The 13,811-nt window shown below is 49.4% G+C and overlaps 1 protein-coding gene across 3 annotated transcripts; it reads left to right on the top strand.

The window, feature by feature from the left end:
- The first annotated feature begins 948 nt into the window (after positions 1-948).
- Positions 949-12,868, top strand: Tbc1d21 (TBC1 domain family member 21). 3 transcript variants are annotated; one of them, XM_032910801.1, is made up of 11 exons: positions 949-1,092; positions 5,048-5,155; positions 5,283-5,386; positions 8,180-8,274; positions 8,739-8,849; positions 8,949-9,049; positions 10,166-10,262; positions 10,511-10,611; positions 11,346-11,462; positions 12,107-12,190; positions 12,710-12,868. In XM_032910801.1, the coding sequence occupies exons 1-11, from the start codon at positions 1,033-1,035 to the stop codon at positions 12,740-12,742; spliced, it is 1,011 nt and encodes a 336-aa protein (XP_032766692.1). In that variant the 5' UTR covers positions 949-1,032; the 3' UTR covers positions 12,743-12,868. The 3 variants fall into 3 exon arrangements, with proteins under 3 accessions (XP_032766692.1, XP_032766693.1, XP_032766694.1); XM_032910802.1 differs by having other exon boundaries at positions 1,033-1,092; positions 10,514-10,611; positions 12,710-12,742; XM_032910803.1 differs by lacking the exon at positions 5,048-5,155 and having other exon boundaries at positions 1,033-1,092; positions 12,710-12,742.
- Positions 12,869-13,811: the final 943 nt, after the last annotated feature.

Genomic DNA, 13,811 nt, shown 5'->3' with positions numbered 1-13,811 from the left:
CTGGCCTTGAACTCACAGAGATCTGACTGCCTCTGCCTCCTGAGTCTGGGATTAAAGGTGTACATTGTTCATTCAGTTGGTGCTCAAACCAAGTTTTAGTTTGCCCAAACCTTGCTCTGGGTATATAGGAAAATAGTAGAGGGCTGGGGAGATGTCTCAGTGGACAAAGCTTTTACTGTACAAACATGACTACCTGAGTGTGGATCTCCAGCACCCCTGTAAAAAGCCATGTGTACAGATGTGTGCATCTGTGGCCCCAGTACTGGGGACAGAAACAGATGGGTCCCTGGGGCTCACTGACTAGACGGTCTAGCCAGGTTGAGTGAGAAACCATGTTTCAAAAAATAAAGTCAAGTCTCTCTCTCTCTCTCTCTCTCTCTCTCTCTCTCTCTCTCACACACACACACACACACATACACACACACACACACACACACATACACACACACACACACACACACACACACACACACACACACACACACACACACACACAGAAGCCACTATCCAGATACTAAATCGTAGCCCCCTATGCAGACTTACATAAATCTATTCTTGGTCTCCAGACCAGATATACTGATTTGGTGTTTTGGAAAGTCCTGCCTCAGCCTGAGGCTCTGACTGTAGTTATTATGAGCTCTGGTACTGGTCTGGTAAAATAACGGTCAGAGATATGGAGTAGTAGCCCAAATCCTCCAGGAAGGCCATCTTGGTTAGCTCAGCCCACTGGATCTATTAACTCAACCTCCAATGTATAACCTGTGTACACTGTAATTTGGGGAGGGGGTGGTCTGTAGATTTACCCCTCGGCTTCTATGTGTGTTCCGAGGTCATTGTGATGGCAGTTCTAGGGCCTTGTGACACTCATATAGCTGGACTTGTTCAAATGTGGGAAGTTAAGAGAGGCCCAATTCCTTTGGGGAATGCAATTCATCTCTTAAAAGGAAATCCCCCTTTCCCTGGCTCCCTAATCACTAGGGATCCTTGGGAAGTGCTGGACACAGGCTACTCCCAAGGCATCAAGAGGGGAACATGACCACCCTTTCTCCAGAAAACAGCCTCTCTGCCAGGCGGTCAGCCACCTTCATTCTGGTATGTTCTTTGATTTGATTTGCGATAAGATCTCTCTGTGCTGCCCAGGCTGGCCTTGAACTTGTGGTCCTTTTGCCTCAACTTTCTGAGTGCTAATATTATAAGCATATGCCACCATACCTGATGGACACATGTTCACCAGTCCCTAGTGCCTGGCTCCCCATCCTCCGGTTTATAGTGGGACCTTGTCCCTGCTGAATGGGAAGGCTATGGAAGGTCATGGAAGGGGGAGCAAGGGCCACTTCCCTTCAACACCAGCCATAGGTTAGACATCTACATCCCTTTTTACCTTATTGGGGGTGGGTGTCTTAGAACTCATATGACTTCCTCCCCATTCTAAATTTGTTGAGTTTTAGAGTTGCTCAGCCTCTGGCTGAGTTTTCTTTGGCGCTGTTGCCAACAATTTTGGTATGTTGCCACCAGGTGGCAGTAGAGCGTCTGTTACTAGGTTCCCAAGCCCAGTTAATAAACTATTCAGGTCCACCTGAGTCATGAAAATTTTCCACGCACTATTTTTCAAAATCATAACTAATTACAATGACCTTAACCAATCTCAGGACCCATTTGTCATGTGATTAATAGGGCAATACATAAAAATGCAAAATGAACACTTGAGGTTTAAATGCTACAGGTTTACTGCAGATGATCACCAAGCCGTGAATATTTTTTTTCTATATTTCTCCCATTCGCCAAGTTTAGAGAAGGCTAATGATGATGATGATGATGATGATGATGACGACGACAGTGGTGGTGATGATGATGGTGATGATGGTGGTGGTGGTGGTGGTGGTGATGATGGTATTAAACTGCCTACAGCAGTCGGAATGTACAAATGGTGTTATAAGTGCTTTGTTTACAGCCCTCTGAGATGAGATGTGATGGGGCTATTATCATTTGATAAGTGAGGAAAAAGACCTGGAGACTTCACATCCTGACAGTCAGGTATCCAGCCAGTGGTAGAACTGCTCTCCAGACCCAGGCAGCAGTGTTGACCAGTGACGCATTGATTTGTGACCGTCCCAGTATAGAGCTGATCACCAGCTTATTCCCATGGACAGTCCGCTGTCAGAGTTGCCCGTACCCTCTAGTACTCCGTTTCTCAGTGTTGGCCCAGCAGATAAAGCATGTGTGTGTGTGTTATTAAAGAGGGGTGTCAGTCTAGGGAGACGGCTCAGCACTAAAGCACTTTCCTTGTAAACATAAGCACCAAGTTTGGGTCCCAGACCCCATGTGGAATGTTGAGTGGGCGTGGTGGCTCCCCTGTAGCTCCAGTCTCAGAAGGCAGAGCCACGGGATGCCAAGAGCAAGCTGACTAGGGGGAACTTAGCCATATCAGTGATCTCTAGGTTTGATTGAGAGACCTTGCCTCATTGAATAAGGTTGAATAGGCAATCAAAGATGATTCCCAGCATCAACCTCAGGCCTTCACATGTACTTATATGTGCCCACATATGTGCAAATACGGATACACACAGGCACACACACACACACACACACACACACACGCCCATGTGACCTACACAAAGGGAAACTGACGTGCCTGCAGTCAGTGGCTCCCTGTTCCTTTTAGAGTCAAATGTTTTCCTACTTACTTGACAGCTAGCTCTTCCCTCAGTCTTCGAGGCACTGCCTTGGTCACCCAGGAAACTGTTAGGAATGCATCTCTATAGTCTGCTTCCCCCGAACTTTCTGAACCAGAAGACCCTCCAGTGATTTGAATACAGATTTAATCTAGAGTCCTGTGCCGTCTACACATCCAGTTATTAGAAGGATGGGGACAGCTCTGGCCAGCAGTCGGTTGGGTTCCCGGCAGCTCACCCCTCTGCAGTGTGGCACCTGGGGAGAGGGACCTTTTGCTCACCCCACGGCCTCACCCTTAGTTGTCATTTTGTAAATGTTTTTCAGGCACTATCCTTACTACTGGTGCACAAGTGTGTGGCACACACGTGTGCCTGCCACACAGGCTGGGCATGCGCACATCTTATCTGAGTATTCCTGCGACCAGCTGCTTTATATTTTCGGGGAAGATAAAAGAGAGCACATGCACTGTTTAATTTGTGTTATCTTAATCTTTCTATCTTAATCAAAGCGGCACAGTCATAGAAAAACATAAAATACGTTATAAAGGAAAAAGACATATTTACTCTCTAAGTTTCAAGAGGATCACTGTAGCTTTTTGGTTTTGTTTTGAGGCTGGGTCTTATGTATCCCAGGTTGGCCTCAAGTTCACTGCCTAGCTGAGAACAACCTTGAACTTCTGGTCCTCCTGACTCCACAGGAGTGTGTAGTTGAACCCAGTATGTGGTTCTGGGGATCAAACCCAGAGCTTCATGTGCTAGGCAAGTACTCTACGGACTGAGCTACACTCCTAACCCAAATTACTATTTTTTTTCTTTAAATTTTATGCATATGGGTGTTTTGGCTGCATGTCTATCTGTGTACCGCACATGTGCCTGTGCCCAAGGAAGCCAGAAAAGGCTGGAATTACAGCTGGTTGTGAGTTGCCATCTGGGTGCTAGGAATCGAACCTGGGTCCTCTGGAACAGCAGCTGGTACTCTTAACTGCTGAGCCATCTCTCCAGCCCCACTTTTGTTTTTAATGGAGAGCGTTTTCTTGGTATTCTCTTCAGTATTTTTGCTATTATTTCATTGCTGTTGCTCTTGAGGTAGGGTCTTGTTGTTGTAAAAATATAAAAAATAAAAAACTGTCTTTATCCTGCACTAGATCTGGCACTATAGTGCCCCAAGATATCTGCTAGATATCTTAATCTCAGTCAGCAAAGCCTCTCACTTGCTTTGCTCCATCCCATATCACACTGCCGAAGGCCTCTCTTTGAGCTGTCAGCAATCTCTCTACCTATCTAGATCCCAATGCAGGTTTCCATGCCAGAAACACACATCCCAACTCTGTGGTGGCCCAGACCAGCCGCCCCACACTCCATTACACTTAAATCTACACATGAAAGAACACACAGCACAATAACCTTTGACCCAATTGATAAGATAAAATTGCCCACCTAAACATGCAAAGTCCAGTACCATCCATCCCTTAAGAACATTAATAACAACCTGTAAATACACAGAGCAGAATCTTAACGTCACCTTCCATGTTGTCTACTGGCTACTCTCTCTCCCCTCCTCCATTCCCGTTCCCATCTCCTCCTCCTCCTTCAAACTCTTCTCCCACCCATCCTTCCTTCTCATCCAATGACAGGCCTCCTCCTACCCTGTTCCTGCCCTCACCTGTGTTTTACAAATTAAATGGGGAGAAGGTTCTGGTGATGTCACCTGAGTCCGGAGTATATGACTAGGCAGCTGTCCTTGGGGCAGTGGAATTAGATTCAAATACAGATAACTCCAGGGCAAACCATAACAGGGTCTCACTGTGTAGCTTCATACAGCTTGGAACTTACTATGTAGGCCTTGGTATCCTTAAACCTGATTCACCTACCTCCCAAGCGCTGGGTGGAATTACAGGCATGTGCCCCCGTGCCTAACCTTCAGTTTTTTTTAAGTTCAAGTTTATGTGGTACCGTTCTTATACTACATAGCAGACATGGTATACAAACGGTAGTACTGTGAACACTGACATGGCTGGACTAGAGAGCCCAGCGTGCAGACGGACAGTCCTAGTGTCAGACCACAGACTACATGGAGAGGTGGCCCTGGTGCATAGGGAGAATGTCGTTTCAAACTGCGGGTATTTACATTTAACTGAGGGTATTTACATTTTGCATTTGGGTAAGTTATGCACAGTGAACATGACTGTCCATCCTGGATTTTCGTTTCCTACTTATTTTCAGTAGTTTCCTCCCGGTAGAGTATTCTAAAAGTGAGTCAGAGGCTGCGAGTTTTGTCCCTCACAGAGTCCAGAGCCTGGCGTTTGAAAGCCACCTTACATTAAAAGGAAAGCCCACAGACTCAAGCAGAGGACTCATCTGGTTGTTCTTGCCAGGAGAAGAAAAACCCTCCCATTGACAAGGCAGAATGGGACAGCTTCTTCGATGAGAACGGTCACTTGGCCAAGTCACGAGACTTCATTTGTGTTAACATCCTGGAAAGGGTATGGTCCCCAGGCTACCCTCAGCCTTGCCCTGGCACTGGGGGGTGGCAAGGGGACAAGGGTTGGGCATGGCACTGGGCAAAGCCCTCTGAGTAGCATCTTGAGAGTTCATGACCTCCATGCCCAGGGACTACATCCCCTCGTGAGGGCAGACGCCTGGAAGTTCCTTACAGGGTACTACTCATGGCAGAGTTCCCGGGATGAGCGGCTCATGGTGGACAGCAACAGAAGGTAGAGACTTCCGGATCCTCTCTCAGTGGGTAGTTTTGGGGTTTTGGGTGGCAGTGGGGATGCGGGGTGGGCATACAGGTTTCTTCTTGTGGATCCCTTATTCTTAGAAGACCCTGATGCTTCCTACACAGGACCCCACACACAGAAGGTATAGCCAGGGTTAAGCTGGCACCTCCTTTCCTGCGGCAGGCAGGGGCTTGTCCCACTTTCCCTTATCACCTTTCCCCCAACCCCATCCTTCCCTACACAACCTACCTGTGGAGGGCACAGGAAATTTTTCCCCTAGGCCCAATCTTCACTCCATCCACTGCTACCTCAAAACCCCACGACTGAACTGCCTCTGAGTCTAGGTTCTGCCTCTCTGCCCTGGCAACATCTGTTTAGTGCCCAGTATGGGCTGCTCGTGTCCTTGGGTTAGACAGCTCCTGACGACATTTCAAACAGCAATCCCTTTCCTAGTCCTGGCTCCATCATCTGACCATACCAGCTGCCTGAGGGACTCCCCTAGAGTTAGGGTTATCACTGTTGTGACAAAACACCAAACTCAAAGCAGCTTGTAGAGGAGTCTTACTCCGTAGCCTACAGCCGCACATTGCAGTCCATCACTGAGGGAAGTCAGGGCAGGAACCTGGAGGCAGGAGCTGATGCAGAGGCCATGGAGGAGCTGGCTCAGTTCTCCCAGCTTACTCAATCTGCTTTCTTTATAGCAGCCAGAACCAGCCCAGAGGTGGCACCTCCCACAGCGAGCTGGGCCTTCCACATCAATCATTAGTCAAGGAAACCACTGATAGGCTTACCTACAGGCTAATGGGGAGGGGAGGGGGCAGCATTTTCTTAATCAAGGTTCCTTCTTCTAAAATGATTCTAGCTTGTATCAAGTTGAATACAAAGCTAACACACGGAATCCCCACCAGCTCGACCACTCTTTTGGACTCCCTCTGCTCTTGCTCATTCATTCACTCGTTCTCCCTCATTCACACTGGCCTCCCTATTCTCTATTTCCCAGAGCCCCACCCTTGGGCCAGTGGGGTTGCTTAGAGAATAGAGGCACCGGGCTGGAGAGATGGCTCAGCCGTTAAAGGCTAGGCTCACAACCAAAAATATAAGAGAATAGAGGCACCTGCTGCCGAGCCTGACGATCTGACTTCAACCCCATAGTGGATGGACAGAGTGGACTCTCACAATCTATCCTCTGACATCCACAAGTATGTGGCACACACACACACACACACACACACACACACACTGAATAAATAAATGCAAAAACTCTGTCCTTGCTTCAAGGCCAAGATCAAGCAGGGCACTTCCTCTAGTCGGCCCTGATTGACTGGAGGATCTTCGTAAGTGAGTAGCACGAAACCTTTGAACTTGGCATAGTCTTAGGTTTGGGAGAGAATTCAAGTTCTAGCATCAACATCACACTCTTGAGCGAATTTCCCAGCTTAAGGCTCAGTCTCCACCACTGTCAAGTTTGGGGTCACAGTACAGGTCACAGAGTGGTGACAATGATCTCATTATAGGAATAGGAATGCCATCATGCACAGGGAAAGAACAGCTATGGTGCATGTTGGTGGGAATGCCACCCAAAGTCACTTCTGTGACCCTGGGACTTGGGCTTGCTGAGCATGGAGCCTGCTGCTTCTCTCCCCTGTGGAGAGCACACTGGGGGAGAGTCCAAGTCCTCCAGTTACCTTGTCTTTGACTCACTATAGGCCTCACCTGTGAGTGCTCAAGGTGGGCTGGGTCTGAATGATCCCACGGTGGATTGTGTCCTTCTTGGAGGTGTTTGTCTTAGGCTGCCTAAGTCTGAGGGGGTCTGAAGCAGAAGCTGAGCTCGGCCACGAGGCAGCTCTCAGCCAGGTTATGGAAAAGACAGCTCCACAAGGGACCAGCAGAGAATAGTCCAGGACAGAAGGGATGTGAGTGTCAGACCAGGTACCGAGGGCCCAAAGGAACGGCCCACAGGATTGCCGAGGCAAAGTGCTACAAATGGGGGTTGACAACAACAGACATTTTTTTCTCTGGCATTCTGGAGGCAGAAGACAAGGTTGCCTGCTGGCCTCCTGGGAAGGCACTGAGAGACAGAAGGTTCTTCTCCACACCTCCCACGGAAGCTTCCTTGGCTTGAGGCTACATCCATTCACTCTCTGGTTCAGTGGACACATGCCTTCTGACGTGTGTGTGTGTGTGTGTGTGTGTGTGTGTGTGTGTGTGTGTGTGTGTGTGTGATAAAGACAATTGTCATTTATAGGTCCCCTAGAAAACACACAATGATCTCATCTTGAGATTCTTATTCACAATAGAAAAAAACCTTGACTATAAATAAGACCATCTTACAGGTTCTAGTGGGTTACATTTAGGATATGACTTTTAGAGGCCATCCCTTAGTTACTGGACTGACTAAATTTCAGCCTCCAGCATGAGTCCTTCCAACTGAGGGGTGTGTGTGTGTGCCAGAACTGTCTCCACTTCACAGATGAGCAAACTGAGGCTTAGAGAAGGGAGGGCGACATCCCTCGGCAAATACTTGGTTGTTACGTGGTGATTCCAGGGTTCTGGTGCTACAGGGAGACCATAAAGACCACCCCACATTAAGTTGTCTCCACACTGTACCAGCTTCGTGTTGGGGAACGCTCACTCAAGGCCACTAAGGCTAAGATGGGTGAAAGCGCCACAGGTGGGGACCAGGTGGGCAAAGCCACCCTATTCCCCTTGAGCTCGGCAGCAGCTGTAGCCAGACCGACTCTTGGAAGGGGAAGACGGTCTTACTCGGCCCCAATGCTGTTCTCTCAGGAGGAACTACAACTCCTTGTGCCAGATGTATGAGAAAATCCAGCCCCTGCTGGAAAATTTACATGGGAACTTCACGGAGACTCGGAACAACATCGGTGAGCAGAGGGAGGGAGGGCTGGGCAGAGGAGAGGGCAAGCGCCATTCATGTCTTTCCCTAGTCATTTCCAGGCACAGGTGACTCCTGGGGCTTGGTAATTGCCTTGATTCTGGCCTGGAATTTTCCTAGCCATACCTGGGTCAATCCATCACCCATACTCATGGGCATCCCTAGGTGTGCTTCCCTGACACGCGCTGTCCCTATTGCTTTGCCTATCTCTCCCCATCCCACGACTTTGAACTAAATCAGATCTGAATGGGATGGGAGGAGCATTTGAAGGCGAGGAGAAGCCCAGGGCAGCAGGGTATGATGATGAATTGAGTGCTGGGGGCTGACATGCCCTTTGTAGCCCCCTGCTAGGGTTTTTTTTAGAACCTGTCCTCTATGGAGGGAGAGGAAGCAATCCTTGCTTTCTATGCCGGAGATGACTGACTGTCGCTTCCTGTCCCTTGTCTAACCTAGTGTACGACATTCAGAAGCTGTATGATAAAGATCCCCTGGGCAATGTGCTTATAGACAAGAAGAAACTGGAGAAGACCCTGCTGCTGAGTTATGTCTGCAACACAAAGGCTGGTGAGCTGCGGGTGGAACCCCAGCCCAGGCTTGCTGGCTCCTTCCTGGATGCTGGCCCGTGGTCCATTAGCTCTTCCTCACCGGTGCCCTCCCCTGCAGAGTACCAGCGAGGCTTCCACGAGATGGTGATGCTTTTCCAGCTGATGGTGGAGCACGACCACGAGACCTTCTGGCTATTCCAGTTCTTCCTGCAGAAAACAGTGAGGACTGAGCGGGGCTCGAATCTCCTCCTCCCCACCACCCACCTCAAACACTTCCTCCAGTCCCCAAACACCCTGTAGGTCAGTGGGTGAGCGGTAGAAGCCAAAGAGTTCAGGGGGGCTGTTCTGGGCCCCACTTTACCAGGCCCAGTGGTGGCACCCTCTGCTGGCCTTTCATTCCCTAAACACAGAACTCCCTTCTGATCCCTTATGGCTCCCCAGGTCTCCAGAATACAGTCTAGTATCCCAAGGGCCTCCAAGGCCCTCCAAGGGCACCTTTTAGTTCCTGCCTCCTCCCGTTGTCCCCTCCAATGATCTATAGTCCAGACCCCCTGAAGGACTCAGTAGTAACCAGATACACCCTACTCTGTACCCGGGATGAGGGTATTGCTATCTGAAAAGATGTTATCACCTTCTAGAAGCTTCCCACAACCTACCTGACCTCTCTTTGCTAGGATGTGCTTGCTGAACTTTTCCTCTCAGCTCTGACCTAATCACTGGGGTCGCTGCCACATGCTGGACACCTTTGCAGCTCCACCTCACCCCTACATGTTAAGATGCACATGAGTACATACATGACTGCCCCAGAGATGTACACATAGCAAACAGGCACAGGGGTACACACAAATCAGAGACAGCACATACACACGCACACGCACACACACACACACATACACACACACACGTACATACATACACATATACATACATATATACACACGCACACACACACGTACATACACACACATATATATACATATACACACGTACACACGTACATACATACACACATATACATACATATATACACATGTACACACACACGTACATACACACACATATACATACATATACACACGTACACATGTACATACATACACACATATACATACATATATATATACACACGTGCACACACACATACACACACATACACACACATACACACACACACACACACATATATACACACACACACACACACACACACACACACACGGAAGTGGATGAACCAGACACGTGGCCTCTCAGAGTTGGGACTGAGAGGTTGACCTTCTTCCACGATGCTCTCAAGTTGAACTAGGAGGACTGATCCCCTGGTCCCGTCTCTTACAGGAGCACAGTTGTGTCATCAACATCGGTGTAGGCAAGAACCTGGACATGCTCAACAACCTGATCACTTTACTGGACCCTCAGTTTGCTGACCACCTCAGTGAGTGGTCCACAGTTACTATTACTATTCACACCAGCAGGTAGGCCATGGGAGGGCCAGGGCCCAGCCTAGCAGATATCCTCTGGAGGGGAGGAGCAACACGGAGGAGCCTGGGTCTGTGGTGCTAAACCTATGCTCCAAATGGACTCCATGGCTTGCTGGGAAAGTAGCAGGTGAAATTTTCATGTTTCCTATGTCTGCCGTGCTCTGTTGTGTGGTGGCTTAAGCACCTGCTTCTCTCCCCACAGAAGGAAAGGGCTCAGGAGCTGTGCAGTCCCTCTTCCCATGGTTCTGCCTTTGCTTCCAGCGTGCCTTCAAATCCTTCGATGATGTCTGGAGGCTCTGGGAGGTGAGGCACATGCAGCTGGGGACACTTAAGGTAGAAGGGACCCCTTCTGTGTTAGGAAAGAAACTGCAAGTTTTCCTGCCTCCCTTTCTTCCTGGCTTTGGATGATGCTCTGCCATTTGGAGTTTAATTAGGTTATCAACCCTACTCCCCCTTGCGGGAGAATGCTAGAGCGTCTGTCCATCAGTCGTGATGCCAGACTCCCCTGATTTCCTATAGGGCAGTCAGCACAGAGGCACCTGCAGCTGCTCCCCCCTCTCCTGCTCTCTGCTGCCTTCACTGCTCTTCCTTGGCCTTTCCCTTGTCTAGAATGCTGCTTCTCTTAGAACCTGCTTCCCCACAAGGCAGGCCCCAAGGACACCTGAAGTTTTCCCGACAACAGTCCCTAGGGCCACCAGCAGATGATCCTCTCTAGGAACAAACTCACCACCTCTTGCTGTCCTGCCTCACAGCTGTGCCTAGCTAGAGGGTCCAGCCCAACTGCCAGCCTGACTGTGTGCTATCCCATAATGCAACTCCCGCCTGACTCACCCCTTCATCCTGGATTGCCGACCTCCAAGTCCAAATCGAATATAGCACCCCTGCTGCAGATTTTAGACCAGCCCTGGATTGCTAGGCCCCCATTCAAATTCTAGTTTTTCTATATTCTGTTCTGAGTTTATGGTTTGTGGTAGCTTACTGCCCCCAGGGTATCCTGGTCTCAGGCAACAGGGCTGAAGCCTGCTGGCTGCCCACAGGTCCTGCTGACAGGGAAGCCCTGCAGGAACTTCCAGGTGCTGGTGGCCTACAGCATGCTACAGATGGTGCGGGAGCAGGCGCTGCTGGAGTGTATGAGCGGTGACGCCATTCTCATGGTGAGAGTGCCCTTAGCCAGATCCCCTGCCAGCTTAGAGCCTGATCCCTGTACCCATCTCACAAAAGAGTGCAGGCCAATTCTGGTTTATGGCAGCTTTTGCCTCCAGAGGAGAGCAGGTGATAAGAGGAAGTATGGCACGCCATGCTGACGGGTTTTAGTAGAATACTTTCAAAGGCCCTGCAACAGTGACAAGAGACTGTACTGGTTTAATCATCCAAGTAAGCTTGTGAGGAAACTGAGGCCTTGAATGGTCTAACCACTAGACTCTACTGCCTTGATATTAACCCTTGGCCATGAAGAAAAGGGCCTATGTTCTTTAGATGTGATTTAAAAGTCAGCTGAAGTATGAGGAAACAAAAACACCTTACGTGGTACTCCAATTATAAACCTTAGGAAGTTGAGACGTAGCAGAACCCCAGGGCTTCCAATACACCCATGTGAAGGCTATGTTTATATTCCCAAAGCATACAATTTGCAGGCACTGTGGCAGGTTGTAGAAACCTCAAGTGCTCCCCAATAACTGCTGTGAGAGTAGCTTTCTTACCTTTGTACTGCCTGTGCCCAAAGGCACAAGGAGTGCTTGCTTACACACAGACACACACCCCCACACACACACACACTCACACTCACCATCCCCTCCAGGCCTGCAACAAGCTTATCGACCTTGATGCGGATGAGCTGATCTCCGCTGCCTGCGTGGTTTATTCTGAGCTCATACAAAAGGAGGTAAGCTGAGCAGTGGTCCCTCCTCCTCCTCCTCTCCCTCCCCCTCCTTTTCCTCCCCCTCCTCTTCTCCTCTTCCTCCTCCCCCTCCTCCCCCTGCTCCCCCTCTTCCTCCTCTTCCCCTCCTCTCCCCTTCTTCCACCTTTTCCTCCTCCCCCTCCTCCCCTTCTTCCCCCTCTTCCCCCTCCCTCCTCCCTCCTCCCCCCTCCTCCTCCTTTCCTCTTCCAAGAAGCCTTCCCTGCCTATAGCAGTCACTTGTCTTCAAAGAATCTGCCAAGTTCCCTCTCACTAGCCTATAGACGTTGTTCTGCACTGTCTTCTCACTATTGATGTCCTCAGGCAGTCTGATTCCTGGGCTCACAGCCTTCATTTCCCATTCCCTATGTCTTTCCCATGGGGTCCAAGTGCAGACCTGGACCTCCAGGGACTCAGGAGAATGTCACCAGCTGGACAGACTAGAGTGAGAACAAAATCTGATGGTGTCTGTCTATATCACACCTTCCTGGTTCTCCTCATCACCAGGTTCCTCAGGCATTAAAGGATTTCTTTCTCTAAGGACAGCAACACTCACAATGGATGCATACCCTCAATGGACTGGATGAATACCAACTCTACAACTATGGGGTCAGGATCGATGACTACTGGGGTGAGGGCATAGACAATACAGTACCATAGAAACCACCTCTGGCCCATTGGTTTGTGATAGTCACATGTCTCCTTCCACCTTGGATTGCATAGTGGTTAAGACCATACAGTTAGTGAGCAGACTTCTGTGAGACTAGGGAGAAGACACACCGAGACAGGGCTCATGGATCTGCAGAGGTGCAACCTGAAAGTAAATGGGCAGGGTAGGACAACTCTAAGAGCCTCCCAGACGTGTCACAGACAAGAGTGAGTATACAGGGATTACCACATCTGAGACTCGAGTTCTAAGGGGAGAGGAACTCTGGCCTTTACATCTGTCCTCATTACCCCTTACTGTCAACATAGTCACCAAATGCTCTCCCATGCTCCAGGCTTCTCACCATCTATGGACGAGCCAACCAAAGCCCTGGCCATTAGGCTGTTCCCCTCATGGTCTCAACAGTCCACCTCATAACTATTATGAGGTAGTCTTATTCCTCTACCTCCAAGGGTTTCTTGATCTGAGCTGAGCTTCCCAGGCTTCCTCATCCTCTCCTGAGACTGCATTCTAGCCCTTACCCAGGATACTATCCTCTCCTGGAGCAAGAGGGACATGAATTCTATGCCATAGTCCCCTCACGGTCTATGCCCAGCCTACCTAGGCTCTGGAGAAGGGGATGGCCCTACAGAGGGGCTAGGGTTGGCTGGGTGCCTCAGAGTTGCACATTGGTGCAGGCACACACGCACGCACACACACACACACACACATTTAAATAAATAAGATGTTTTAAAAAATTACTGGAGTCCCACGGTTACAGTCTTTTCCCTCTTGACTGAAGTAGGGCTGAAGAGCCTGTCTTGCTATGATACAATCCCCCTTGATTTTCACATCCTTCCTTACAGCTCCTTCAAGGATCCTCAGGCCTTCTGGAGAACATGTTTGAAATCTCTGTGATGTCTTAAAGATGAGGGTGTTTGAGCACAGACAGTGAACAGTCCA

Source organism: Rattus rattus, chromosome 8, assembly GCF_011064425.1.
Source record: "Rattus rattus isolate New Zealand chromosome 8, Rrattus_CSIRO_v1, whole genome shotgun sequence".
Lineage (NCBI taxonomy): Eukaryota > Metazoa > Chordata > Mammalia > Rodentia > Muridae > Rattus > Rattus rattus.
Note: the sequence above shows the minus strand (reverse complement) of the source record. Positions and strands in the feature narration are given on the sequence as shown.